General features: G+C 40.0%; 1 protein-coding gene across 3 annotated transcripts in view; it reads right to left on the reverse strand.

Moving 5' to 3' along the window:
- Positions 1–7,638: 7,638 nt before the first annotated feature.
- Positions 7,639–14,290, reverse strand: part of FAM114A1 (family with sequence similarity 114 member A1) — a 72,168-nt gene continuing 65,516 nt past the window's right edge. For all 3 annotated transcript variants that reach the window (XM_048848589.2, XM_048848588.2, XM_048848587.2), the window contains 2 exons: positions 12,760–12,813; positions 7,639–9,325 (listed from right to left, as the gene is read on the reverse strand). In XM_048848589.2, the coding sequence (XP_048704546.2) occupies positions 9,224–9,325; positions 12,760–12,813 (156 nt within the window). In that variant the 3' untranslated portion in view covers positions 7,639–9,223. The remainder of the gene's footprint in view (positions 9,326–12,759; positions 12,814–14,290) is intronic.

The following is a 14,290-nucleotide window of genomic DNA, read 5'->3' on the forward strand; positions in this document are numbered from 1 at the left end:
CGCACCACCTTCTTGGGCTTCTTGGTTGGAGCCACGGATGGGGACCGATGCCGGCCATTGGATGCTCCTGGTGGGGCTCTGAGTACAGGTACTCGGTGCCAAGTTGGAGCATTAATCTGGTGCCGGGGTGAGGGCCGACTCCATAAGGAGCGCTCTTAAATGAATATTGCACTCTTTTTTAGTCCTTGGCTTGAAGGACTTGCAAATTTTGCACTTTTCACTAACGTGTCCTTCGCCCAAGCAATGCAGACAACTGCTGCGTGGATCACTAACGGGCATGGGCCTCTTGCAGCAATAACAGGGCTTAAAGCCTGGGAACTGGGGTATGCCCCGTCCCAAGGCAAAGTCACGTTTGGGATGAACCAAGTCTCTAACTATAGCTAAGGGATTTATAAACACTACAGAAAATGATATACACTATAATACAAGAGATAACTAGTTCATATGAACGAGCAGCAACAACACTAGCTGAAGCAGCAACAGTTCCAGCACCATCACTGGTGGCAAGAAGGAACTGAGGGTGTGGGGAACCGGTGGTGCCCTATATACCGCAGCAAGTGTGTGCTATTCCAGGGGGCACTGGAGCTGGTCCACTACAGATACTGCTGAGGGAAAAACTTCTGGCACTGGCGGGCACACACACCTAAGTTGAATGGACATGAGCAAGCACTCGAAGAAGAACTGTAGGAAACTGATAAGAGATGCAAAAGGATACAAGGAGAAATCTATGGCCAGCAGAGTTAAGGACAATAAGGAGTTTTTAAAGTATATTAGGAACAAAAAACTTCTTAACTAAAGTATTGATCCATTACTAGACGGGAATGATAGAATTATCAATAATGCAGAAAAGGCAGAAGTGTCCAATAAATATTTCTGTTCTGTATTTGGGAAAAAAAACCAATGATGTAGTTTCATCATAAGATGATAACACTGTTTCTATTCCACTAGTATTTCAGGAGGATGTTAAACAGCAGCTACTAAAGGTAGACAGACATTTTTAAACCATAAGGCCTAGAAAGCTTGCAAGCAAGAGTTTTCAAAAATCTGGCTGAGGAGCTTATTGGACCATTAATGCTGATTTTCAATAAATCTTGGAACACTGAGGAAGGTCCAGAAGACTGGAAGAAAGCTTATGGTGTGCCAATATTTAAAAGGGGTAAATGGGATGACCCTGGTAATTGTAGGCCTGTCAGTCTGACATCAATCCCTGGCAAGATAATAGAGTGGCTGATACGGGACTCAATTAATAAAGAATTAAAGTGTTGCGGTCCAAATACAAGACAGCAAGGCTTTAAGCAAGCAAGCAGGCTGGTCTGCCAACGGGCTGGTCCGCCTGTCAGCTTTTCCACCCTCTCTTTTATTTCTTTCTCTCCCCCCGCGCATTACATACTCCAACAGATAAAAGGAATACACTGGCTTTGTATAATATTCTTATTTACCAATATCTATCTACCGCATTCCTTGCTCTCGAGCCTTGAGCCCAGTCCTGGGAGGCTTCCCACGGTTCATGTCATCTGGGCGAGATTCCAAGGTTCATGCCCTTGAGAGGAGCCGTGTGTGCACTGCTCCTACACAACACTCCGGGTGTGCCCTGAATGTTGCCAAGTGCATGAACCCCGTATGAATCCTACATAAAGGAGGGTAATATTAATGCCAATCAACATCTGTTTATGCAAAATAGATCCTATCAAATTAATATGATTACAAGTTTGGTTGATAAATGTAACAGTGTTGATGTAAAAGACTAAGGCTTCTGTAAGTTGTTTGACTTTGTACCTTACATTTTGATTAAAAAGACTAGAATGATATAAAATTAACATGGCACTATGATGGGGTTATGGCCTTTGTGGACCCCTGCTGGAGGTCCTATCACACCCTACCCCAGGAAAACAGCAGGGAAGCAGTCAGTCAGAGTGCAGCAGGCTTAGTTAAAAGGAATTGCAGGGCCTGAGCAGGTTGTCACGGAGTCCCCGGGCGATGCTCTGGAACTGCTCCCTACGAAGCCAGTCAGGACTCTGGTGAAGTCTCCTCTCTGTGAGCAGATTGTCTTTAAGGCAAAAAGGTCACAGCTTCCACCTTCCTGGGTCTGACCTCTGAGCATTCACATCCTCTGCCCCTCGGTGCGCTTCCCACAGCAAGTCCACCCAGGCAGGGTCCTGGGGAAGCCAGAGGGTCCTGTACCCCAACTTTGCAGTCAGACGTGACTCTCAGCCAGCCAGTAAAACAGAGGTTTATTAGATGACAGGAACATGGTCTAAAACAGAGCTTTAGGTACAGAGAACAGGATCTCTCAACCGGGTCCATTTTGGGGGGCAGTGAGCCAGACAACCACGTCTGCACTTCACGCCACGTCCCAAGCCAGCCCAAACTGACTCATCCTCCACCCCCTCCTCCTCTAGGCTTTGTCCCTTTCCCGGGCCAGGAGGTCACCTGATTCCTTTGTTCTCCAACCCTTTAGCTCTCACCTTGCAGGGGGGAAGGGCCCAGGCCATCAGTTGCCAGGAGACAGAGTGTCGGCCATTTATGTACACTGGCCCTTTGCTCTGCAACAATTACACCCCCTTATCCCACCACCTAGAGACTTAAGAAATGCATAGGGGAAACTGAGGCACCCCTACAGTATTCAGAGGAAACATTAAGAACAGTCCCACTTCGTCACACAGGTCAATTCATGGGTGGGACCAGTAGGGATAGGAGAGAGGAACTCTAAAGGCAAGGACGTATGGGAGAGACGTTGCTCAAATAGAGACAGGACAGAGTCTCTTCAGGCAAGGTTGCTTGGGTGAGACCCTGCTCAAACAGGGAACAGTCAGAGGGAAGAGGACTGAATTTAAGGAGTGAGCTGGCTGGATTGCTGGGACACCAGAGAACCACTGAGGACAAAGAGTCTCCAGGGAGGAAACCCTGGTGGCACTGCTCTATAACAGGGCAGAGATGGACTTAAAGCTAGTACAGAAGGGGCTGAGAACTGAGCCCAGAGACAGGGCTGCAGATACCAACAAGGGCACAGCGATAGTCCTTTTTTGGACCTTTGTTATCCTGGAAAGGGGTCATCCATTTAGACGATGTGTGACTTAACTGGAGAGCTTAGCCACTGAAGACCTGCCTGATGAGGGTAACAAACTACACGGGACACCAGAGAGAGGATGGGATCATACCCAGCTGATACGAGGTGCTCATGAGAGGTGAATGCACCACGTTATGGGCACATAATAAATGGATAAAAATCTGGCTAACCGATAGGTCTCGTAATTCCGTTTACAAATATATTATCACTGAGCAGGTTTGTTTCTAGTGGGGTTCCAAAGGGAGGGGTTTTTGGGCTGATGCCATTTAACAATTTTATCAATGACCTGGCAGAAAACATAAAATCATCACTGATAAAAGTTTGCAGATGACAAACAAATTGGAGGAGTGCTAAATAACAAAGAGGACAGGCAATTGATACAGAGCCATCTGGATCACTTGGTAAACTGGGCACAAGCAAACAATATGTGTTTTAATATGGCTAAGTGTAAAGGTGTACATGTAGGAACAAAGAATGCAGACAACACTTACATGGTGGGGGACTGTATCTTGGGAAGCAGAGACTCTGAAAAAGATTTTGGGGTCATGGTGGATAATCAGCTGAACATGAGCTTCCAGTGTGACTCTGTGACTGAAAGGTTCTTGCAGTCATAAACAGGGGATTCTCAAGTAATAGTAGAGAGGTCATTTTACCTCTGTATTTGGCATTGGTGTGGCTGATGCTGGAATACTGTGTCCAGTTCTGGTGTCAACAATTCAAGAAGGATGCTGATAAGTTGGACAGCGTTCAGAGAAGAGCCATGAGACTGATTAAAGAATTAGAAAACCAGTTTTCTAGTGACAGACTCAGGGAGCTCAATCTATTTACCTTAACAAAGAGGCAGTGAAGGGGTAACTTGATTAGTCTGTTAAGTACCTACATGGGAAACAAATATGGGATAATGGGCTTTTCTGTCTAGCAGAGAAAGGTACAGAACACTCCAATGGCGGGAAGTCAAAACTAGACACATTCAGCTTGGAAATAAGATGTAAATTTTTAACAGTGAGGGTAATTAACCACTTGAACAACTTACCAAGGGTTGTGGTGGATTCTCTATCACAGGCAATGTTAAAGTCAGGATTGGATGGTTTTTCCAGGAGATCTGCTGTAAGAATTATTTTGGGAAAGTTCTATGGCCTGTGTTATACAGGTCAGGCTAGATGATCTCAGTGGTCCCTTCTGGCTTTGGAATCTATTGAGAACTTAATTTCATCTGATGAAGTGAGCTGTAGCTCATGAAAGCTTATGCTCAAATAAATTGGTTAGTCTCTAAGGTGCCACAAGTACTCCTTTTCCTTTTGCGAATACAGACTAACGCGGCTGCTACTCTGAAACCTATGAGCCAAATGTGCCTCCACTCTGTCATGCACAAGAGAACGACCTGTCATTTACTTGGGCGTAGTGTCCTCATGCTTCCCCTTTTCAGCAGCAGCAGCTTTCATTCATAGAGTTACAGTTAGCCGTTATTAGGGGGTTTGTTTTGTTTTCTACAGTTTATGCACTTTACTATGATGTTACATAGGGAATAGTCTCATTAAGTTCTGGGCTGGGGGGAAACAATTAAAAACTGGAATGAATAGACCTCAACTCCATTAGTGAATCTTCTCCAATGATGGTAATGGGACACAATCAAAGTGGGGAAACTCCTCTATTGCTGATTTTTTAGCAGGTCTGCACTTCAGAGTGAAGGGCTGGAAGTAAATACAATAGGGGGAAGTGAGCACTGCAGATCGAGTTTGATCAGTTCTTTCAAAGTAACTGCCCTCATTCCTTTGTGTTTTATTTCTTTGAATGTTCTGATCTTTGCCTCATCTTCTTCATGCTTAATTTTTGTTTTACTTCAGAAAGACTGTGACTCAGATCCTGCTGGAACTAATTCGATATCATCTCTTCATTATTTTGAACAATGTTCAGCACTTAAAAAAAAAAGTCTCTTCTGGTACTGTCATCAGACCTTAAAAAAATAAATAAATCTCCCCTTTGCCACAGATCATGTCCTTTTTTCTCCCTGCCTGGCTTGTGAATACAGCTGAAATAATGACTATTTGCATTTTAATTCCACATTTATGCACAATCATCAACAACCATGACAGTTACAGCAATATTGTTGATATGCTGAGTCAGGTATCAAAATAATGCAAATACATAGGGCCTATGATAAGAGTGGTTATTTTAGTCCTCATATTCTCAGTAGCAGAATTTGATTTTTAGGCAAAAAAGAAATATACTTGTTTAAAGTCCAGAGGGCTTTCCAGTCAGATCGCAACCATTTCCAAGTAGGTCAAATTAGTTGACAGTGTCACTTTAAGCCTTGCTCTGAGATGGCTTTAAAAAGATCTCAGAAAAGTCCTTACCCAGTCTTTCCATTCCTTTGAGACCAACAGAAGAGACAGGGCTGTCATTTTGAATTAAAAATAGAATGGCTCATAAATACTACTACTAGTGGGTGACTGTTCATGTGATAAAAAGTGCTTCTGTGAGTCAGACAAAGGTAAAAGTTCTCTAATGTGTCAAAACAGGACTCGTCTACCTTTCAGACTCATTAAAGCGGTTATGAAGCCTGACCTGTTGATGACACTGGCATCATTAATAAAACATCGGAAATGCTGCTGGCTGCAATCATCTATTACAAGTAAAAAAGAAAGAGGTATGTTTTACAATTTAGAAAAAGATAATCAGTGGCTAATCTAAGGGACTTCAAAAAAGTGGAAGTGGCAGTTCCTTTGTTCAACTGTATTAGGCAGTGGATGCAGGAGTCAATCACTGAGAAAAGCCATTTATAATTGAACAGCAAATAGCAGCAACAAATAAATTATACCTTTCTTTTTTCCATTTTGGAAAAAAAATGCAAATACTTTTGATACAGACATATAAAAAATGCCCTGTCAAATAGTTTGAAACCCAACTAAAATATGAGCTAGAAGCAGTCTCCTGAAATAGCTGGGATTATTTGCAGGTTTGCAAATGTGCAGACATTCCAGCCCAAACACTATTTCAACCTAGTGCACGTAAAAGCCTAGCTTATTCTGAAGCCTTCATCTCTGGATAGTAAAAGTGAATCATTACTCAACAACCAAATATCATGTTCCACAATATGAAAAATTGGTTTGTCCATGAGTATAAGTGACTTTCATAAACACGATTTTTTTAAATTAAGTATTTAGGGTTTAGTAGTTTGAGATTTTCCGTGTGCAGATTTTACAAGGAATTTCATATATAGTTTTCTTTTTTAAAAAAATTATTTTCACTTAAGGTCAAAGCACTGATACACTACATGCATAATTTAAGTAATACAGTGAAACCTGTTCTAAAAACCACCTTAAATAAGAAATCCCCTGTCTCAAATAATTTCCCTCAACAGCTCCTTACAGTATCCCCTAGGGTTTCCCATACAATTCTGTTCAACCTTTAGTTAAAAGAACATTTTTATTATTATTAGACAACCGATTTTTGCTGTCCCCTTCACTGTTTCCTTGTCAGGTTCAACTATATGTATCTTGCTCTGGACCCCAGAGGAAACCTGAGACACTTGCCCAATTTTAAATCCAAAAAGATTAACCTCTGCATAGGGGTAATATGAAACTGCCATAACTATTCCTTAGTAACAATTCATTTGACAGCAATAACACACTTACCCATACCGAATGCACAATTCTGATATGTCTGGTTTGGACTGAAAGGCTTTTCTCAACTATAATTAATGGTCAAACTAATTTAAAGTCAATAACTTCTAAAACGTAATAACTGATAAATAAAGGCACTTTTCCTTTTGTGATACTCTCTCTTTAAAATGAAAACAGGGTTTTAATCATGCACTGTATACTGGTTTGACAACATTGTGATTAAACAAAAATATTACTTTAAATAACGAGGTACCTGTAGCAAGGCACTAGGCCTTGGAGGCATGCGCATATCCCAGTGAACCCCTTGTGGACTTGTGCCCTTTAAAACTGGGAGCTGCAGGTGCAGGGCACATGACTAGAAGAAAACATGTGACCTGGTATATGGAAATGAAGTACAAAGCTTCTTCTCTCTGGGGCAGGGGAACAAAAAGGAGAAACCTAGGTTCTAGGAAGTCTTAGTGTGGGTCTCTCTGTAGTAGCTACGTGGGGCTATCAAAGGGGAAGGATGTGTCCTCTCCCTTCCCAACTGGTTGAGGCTGGGAAAAATTTGGGCAGTTAATACCTAATATTTCGAATTTATTTGCTTTTGTTTTGGGACTAGTATTTGGAAATAAAACAAGCCTTGAGTAAAGAGGGCTACTGTTGAGAGCTTTATTCAGCTTCCCAGCCAGTAAATTTGCCTACCAGTTTACAGTAGCTTTTCTACACTTTCCCAAGTGCTCCTCTGTTTCATATTGGGCTATTATTTCAAGATGGTGTAAGTAACAATGAATGTCAGGTTTAGCTTACCAAGTTCAGCTGCACAGGCAGAACAGAAATTGTGCATAACAAACCACAGAACTACATAATGAGTATCTCCCATCTAAATGATGAAATATTAAACAGAGTCACTACACAGATAACAGCAGAACATGGACCTCATTATGTAAGGCAGAGACACAGACCTGCTTTCTGTCATCTCTTATTTAGGCTCCCTACAGTTACCATGCCTACGCAGATAGATGACTTCTCATTTCTAACAAATACAATTATAACATTTCCTAGTATTCTATTCGGATTATGTTTATGATGTGTGAACACATTGCTTCAACGATTAAATACATTCAGATGTTAGCTACAATTTTACAATATTTAAATAGAGCTCATCACTATATCAATATGAATTACAGTTATATTAGTTAAATTCTAATTACATTAGAAAAATGTAATAAACACAGACAATTCAGGAGAACCGGCTACTTAAATAATTGAAGGTTTGTATTGTCATGAGATAATTTTAACCTGGGCAAAATAAACCCTGAGGCTGAAGACTGCAAATTTATTAAGCCCAAATATGGATATCACCAAATTTAACACAAGAACCCTTAAATTACTGTTATACTGAAATGTGCTTTCCACCCTCTCAGGTTGGCTCTGTGCACAGAATTCCTCTTCCATATTCCCACAACATGCTTCAACTTGTGACCTCCCCACATTGTCACTCCACCCAACTCAACCTTCTCATAACTCCTTCTCCTCCTCTTTGACCCTTATAGGAAAACTTAGTTCCAATCCCTCCCTAGCAGTAATCCATTTTATTAAAAAAAACCTGTATTTAAAGTCCAGATTTAGGTGAAATGATAGATTGGGGAGAAGGCTGAGAAGATGAGGCAATTTGTTTGTTATGGGCACACAGATTGGGAGTTCTGTCAACCAAAGTGAAGGTATTTTCTGATTTACTGTGTAGTTGTGAAATAACTATATGATTACTCTACAAATCCCTCTACTCTGGTCTTTAATGTCTTTCGGCCAGAGTGAAGGGACTGGCATAAATACAGTAAGTATACAATTATGGGTTAGCACGTGTACAGTTTTGCCTACGCTCTAACTGGCTCAGACAATTTCACTTCACTATATTGTCTGATATGCATATTTTTCATAATTTTCATTAGCTTAAGTTTGCTTAATGTTGTACAGCTCTTTGAACACCAAAAGCACGGTATGAGTGCTAAGGACTACTATCAGACTGTCACTGAAGAAATAATACTGGAATGCTCAAAACAGAGTTCATTTGCTTAAGTTAACTTGAGAGTTAATGAAGGTTAAATACAGAAACTAACTTTCAAAAGTAAACATTTTAAACTGAGAATTAAAATGAAATGGTGCATCAGGTCCAAAATGTTTAAAAAACATTGTTTTCAAATTTCCTTCAGACATCACTGTTTAGAATTGAAAGTGTCAACATTAATTACCTCCTTCATATTGAAGTCGATACTAACTTCAATAAACACTTCATCAGTTTAAATTAATGTGAAGAATATATACTAACTTGAAAAGAAATTACCTATTCTAGTAACTACATCTAGTTAAAGAACTTCTATTTGATTTTTCTCAAATGTTTTTCAGTACTGCATGTGCAAAACGGCTTTTATTGTCCTCAAAAGGCCCTTCAGTGGCCAGACATCTTTTGTGCCATCTCTTCAAACTGCATACATTAAAGAGATTAGGTTTGTGGTTTCTTTTACACACAGTGATGACAACTGCTGGGAAACTGTCACTCTTGTGCTTTCAAACAATCGGTCTGGATATGTGAAATCTGAAGAACCGGAAGCAATAGCTGGAAAGCATCCTGAATATAAGTAGTGCTGTTGCAGCCCTAATGAGAGAAAAGATGTGATTCAGTAACATATTTTTCATGTACCTCAGTGACTCTATTCATACTCAGTCTGGTTGGTGCTACATCAGGATACAAATTCATGTGAGATTTTAAAAGCTCTATCCAAGTACACTGGAAATCACAACAAGAACAGCCATACAGAGTCAGACCATTGGTCCATCTAGCCCATTATCCTGTCTCCTACAGGGGCGAATGCCAGATGCTTCAGAGTGAATGAACAGAAGAGGGCAATTACAAGTGATCTATCCCCTGTCCTCCAGTCCCAACTTCTGGCAGCTGGAGGTTTAGGGACACCCAGAGCATGGGGTTGCACCCTTGACCATCTTGGCTGGTAGCCATTGATGGATTTATCTTCTGTGAATTTATCAAATTCCTTTTTGAACGCTGGTTATACTTTTGGCTTTCACAACATCCTCTGGTAATGAGTTTCACAGTTTGACTGTGCATTGTGTGAAGAAGTACTTCCCTGCGTTTGTATTAAACCAGATGCCTATTAATTTCATTGAGTGACCCCTAGTTCTTGTGATATGCAAAGGGGCTAAATAATACTTTATGTTTTCTGCATAACATTCATGATTTTATAGACCTCTTTCAGTCCCCCCTTACTTGTCTCTTTTCTCAGATGAACAGTCTCAGTCCTTTTAATCTCTCCTTCTATGGAAGATGTTCCATACTCCGAATCATTTTTGTCGCCATTCTCTGTACCTTTTTGAATTCTTATATCTCTTTTGAGATGGGGTGACCAGAATTGCATGCAGTATTCAAGGTGTGGGCATACCACGGATTTATATAGTAGCATTATGATATTTACTGTTCTATCATATATCCTTTTCCTAATGGTTCCTAACATTCTGTTAGCTTTTCTGACTGCTGTTACACATTGAATGGATGTTTTCCGAGAACTAACCATAATGATTCCAAAATCTTTGAGTGGTAACAGCTCATTTAGACCCCATCATTTTGTACATATAGTTGGGATTGTTTTTCAATGTGTATTACTTTGTACTTATCAACACTGAATTTCATCTGCCATCTTGTCATCTGCAAGTCACCCAGTTTTGTGCGATCCCTTTGTAACTCTCTGCGGTCAGCTTTGGACTTATAAAATTAAGACAGTTATTGTCTGCAAATTTTGCCACCACACTGTTCATTCCCCTTTCCAGATCATTAATGAATATGCTGAACCACTGAGGTCTCAGTACACATCCTTGGGGGAACCTGCTATTTACCTGTCTCCATTGTGAAAACAGACCATTTATTCCTATGCTTTGTTTCCTAGCTTTTAATCAACTACTAATCCATGAAAGGACCTTCCCTCTTATCCCATGACTGCTTAGTGAGTTTAAGAGCTGAACGACCTTATCCAAAGCTTTCTGAAAGTTCAAGTACATATTTAGATAATAACTCTTTTCTTGTTTGTAAATAGTTTATAGCAAGCAAGCATAATTATATACAGAGGTATGCCGTCCCATGTGTTTGACTGTGCATCACCTTCTGGAGAGAGTTGTGTGTGTAATGTAGGTGGAATACACCTCTGTGTGGTCAGGAGCAGAATCAACTTCCTCAACAAAAAGCATCAAAAACGAGTGAATCTTGCCATATGCTCAGGGTTTAGCTGATCGCCATATTTGGGGTCAGGAAGGAATTTTCCTCCAGGGCAGATTGGAAGAGGCCCTGGAGGTCTTTCGCCTTCCTCTGTAGCATGGGGCACGGGTCACTTGCTGGAGGAGTCTCTGCTCCTTGAAGTCTTTAAACCACGATTTGAGGACTTCAATAGCCCAGACATAGGTGACAGGTTTTTCGTAGGAGTGGGTGGGTGAGATTCTGTGGCCTGTGTTGTGCAGGAGGTCGGACTAGATGATCATAATGGTCCCTTCTGACCTTAACATCTATGAATCTATGAAAATCGTTCCACCCACAGAGCTAATTTCAGACCTACTGCATGGGGATGTAGCACTGCTGAAATCAGTGAGTTTAAAATTATTCATATATTGCAGAATAAATGCACAAGTATATTATTTTCTGAATTTCTAATACAATGTAGAACAGCTGCTCACATTTCTTTAGTATGCTGTAATTCTGGGCTGACTAATGGCAAATCTTCGTATGGATATACAAGACCTGGATACCCCAAACTTTGTGGTATGGAGTGAGCCTCAACTTCAGATCCAAATGTTATGGCTCAAGCTTTGTTAGGAATTTATCCAAGAGTTATGGTACAGTAAAATGAGCCAACTTAGGTACCAGCAACTTTAATCTTTACACTACAGTAAGAGGAAATATAAAAATAATCTTTACTCTAAAGCTAGGAATCTTTACAACAGTGTTTTAAAATATATTGCTCATTTAATACAAAATAGTCTATTTGCTATTGAATATTCAGATAATAGCTCTTTTTTGTAAATGGGTCCCCAGTGTTAGGTTAAAGCTACATAGTAACAATATGCATTCTGTACTGTATAGATTTTTATGTTTAAAGAGAATATGTGGCTAGTTGGCAAAGCAAAAGAGTGAGTGCCACAGATATATTAAACTTTAATCCTATATGAGCCAATCAGTGTCTGTTGATATTATGGTCTCTTGAACTCCTTCTGTCTCAGCCTGAGTGTAAAACTGAGTAAAATGCAGGGACTTTCTAAAACTTACTGAGCCTTTCTTGGTCAAAACTAGAACTGAGTGAAGAATGAGAAAAAATATTCCCAAACATTTTGACTTCAACAGACTTTTGGTTTGAACAAGATTGCTCTTATTTTTATGCACTTGTGAACACTTGTACAAGTGCAATTTAGTGTGGTTGTATGTGTGTGGAATCATGGGCAAGATTAATTTAATCACAAAATAAAACTTGTTTTAGATCATTGTAGTGTTTGACGATTAGGTCAACCAATGAAGGAAGAGCAAAACTACTATACTTGAGTATCCTTGCAGCTCAAACTGTGAATAATGATTCCTGAAAGGCATAATCACAGTAAACTGGTTCAAGCTAACCATGAGCTGAAATTATTTGTTTGACAAATGTTTTATGTGAACAATCACAAATAATGAATAGATTAATAACCATAGTCTGTTCACAGGCAATATGTGAGCAGGAAAAAAGGCTAAACTTACTGAATAAATCGCACATTGTTAATTGTTTACCCAGCTTAGTCAATACATTACAACACACAGTAAAAAAAACATTTCACTTCTGTCAGTGTTCTTAGGAATCCTGACAAAGTTTAGTATTACTGCTCTAGTCCAGCATTTGTGGATGACTGCTGAACACAAAATGGAGTTGTTTATGAGATGGCACAGAATTACAATGCCATTACCATTACATTTTTATGGTTCTTTATAGGGACATAAATATGTGTGCTTCACTTCAAAATGAGTTTATCAAAGTTTTTCCTACTGTGGAGAAACTGAAAGCTTACCTCTAATAGCACACTATTGACCATTGGGTTAAGGAGCTCTGCCTTTTTGTTGCTCTGTAGAAAGACAAATATTGACAAGATGTAATGCCAGGGCTAAACACAGATATTTAACAGTAATATATTTGCTCAGTAATGGATCAGTTTTGGCTGTATGAATTTTGTGAAGGCTTTGGCTCAGCTTGATTCTATTTGATGAAAATAAGGTTTTCAAGGAAATACACATATTCAAGATAATTTTAATACTATGGCATACTACTTTTGATAACATTTAACACTCATCTGCCTATACTTCTCTATTTGCCTCGTACTGGTATCACAGTGTACAAGATGGGCTCATTGTTTTATCTGATTCTTTGGCTATGTCAAATGCCACAGAATTTGAGGCCATCTGTAAGAATTTAGGACTGGTCAGTGGAGAGCGTTTTTTTAAATGGTAGATGTGGTCAGATCCTCTTCTCTCTCTGCACTTTGCCTTGTCACATAATGATGGCAGACACTTGCAGAAAGAATTGCTTTCATCTAACACTGAATAGGGAACTTTATTAGAACAAATAAAACACAGTATTTTTTCAATTCACTGTAGAGCTTCTGCTTAGAACTTTCGCAAGCCCCCGTTCTGCTTGGTTTCTGTAACAGAGTTAAAGAAACAGGACAAATATTGTCACACCTTGTAAGCAGTTTAAGCACTGAAGTGTGTTTATGAAGAGGTACCATATATACTCGTTCATTAGCCCATTCGTTTATAAGCTGACCCCCCAAGATGGATAGGTAAAAATAGTAAAAACTGTATGACCCTTTCATAAGCTGACCCTATATTTCAGGGGCTGGCAAACTTTGGCTCCCGGCCCATCAGGGTAAGCTGCTGGTGAGTCGGGACGTTTTGTTTACCTGGAGCGTTCACAGGCACAGAGCCCCGCAGCTCCCAGTGGCCGCAGTTTGCCATTCCCAGCCAATGGGAGCTATGGAAAGTGGCGCGCCATTGGCTGAGAACGGTGAACCATGACCACAGGGAACTGAGGGACTGCATGCCTGCAGACGCTCCAGGTAAACAAAACAACAATGTATTAGATAGTCAATTCAATGATTTCATAGAGTTTAAAATCATCAAATTTTGGTGTAGACCTGTTTATAAGCCTACCCTTGCTCGTTGATGCGTCACTTTTTTACCAAAAATATTCGGCTTATGAATGAATATATACTGTAAATAGTATCTTTAAAAAACAGGAAGGAGAGAAGTGGAGGGAGTTTGGAGGGAAATGGAAGAACAAAAGAAAGTGGGGGAAGAGGAAGGGAAGGAGGGTAGACAGAGAAATAACAGAACAGTAGTTTTATTGTCCGAAACTAGAAAAGCTATTCCATATCCCCTTGTTTAGTTGATTATCAATAAACCGCTTAAACACAGAGAAAGTAGTGTCAATTAAACACTATTGATTGTAACAATCAATGGTAAGTGCAAGCAGGAAGAAAGAAATCTAGAGCAATAAATAAAGGATACTTCCTAGTTCTGAATAATTGCTGACTTTTAGGAACA

This window comes from Caretta caretta, chromosome 4, assembly GCF_965140235.1.
Source record: "Caretta caretta isolate rCarCar2 chromosome 4, rCarCar1.hap1, whole genome shotgun sequence".
Classification (NCBI taxonomy): domain Eukaryota; kingdom Metazoa; phylum Chordata; order Testudines; family Cheloniidae; genus Caretta; species Caretta caretta.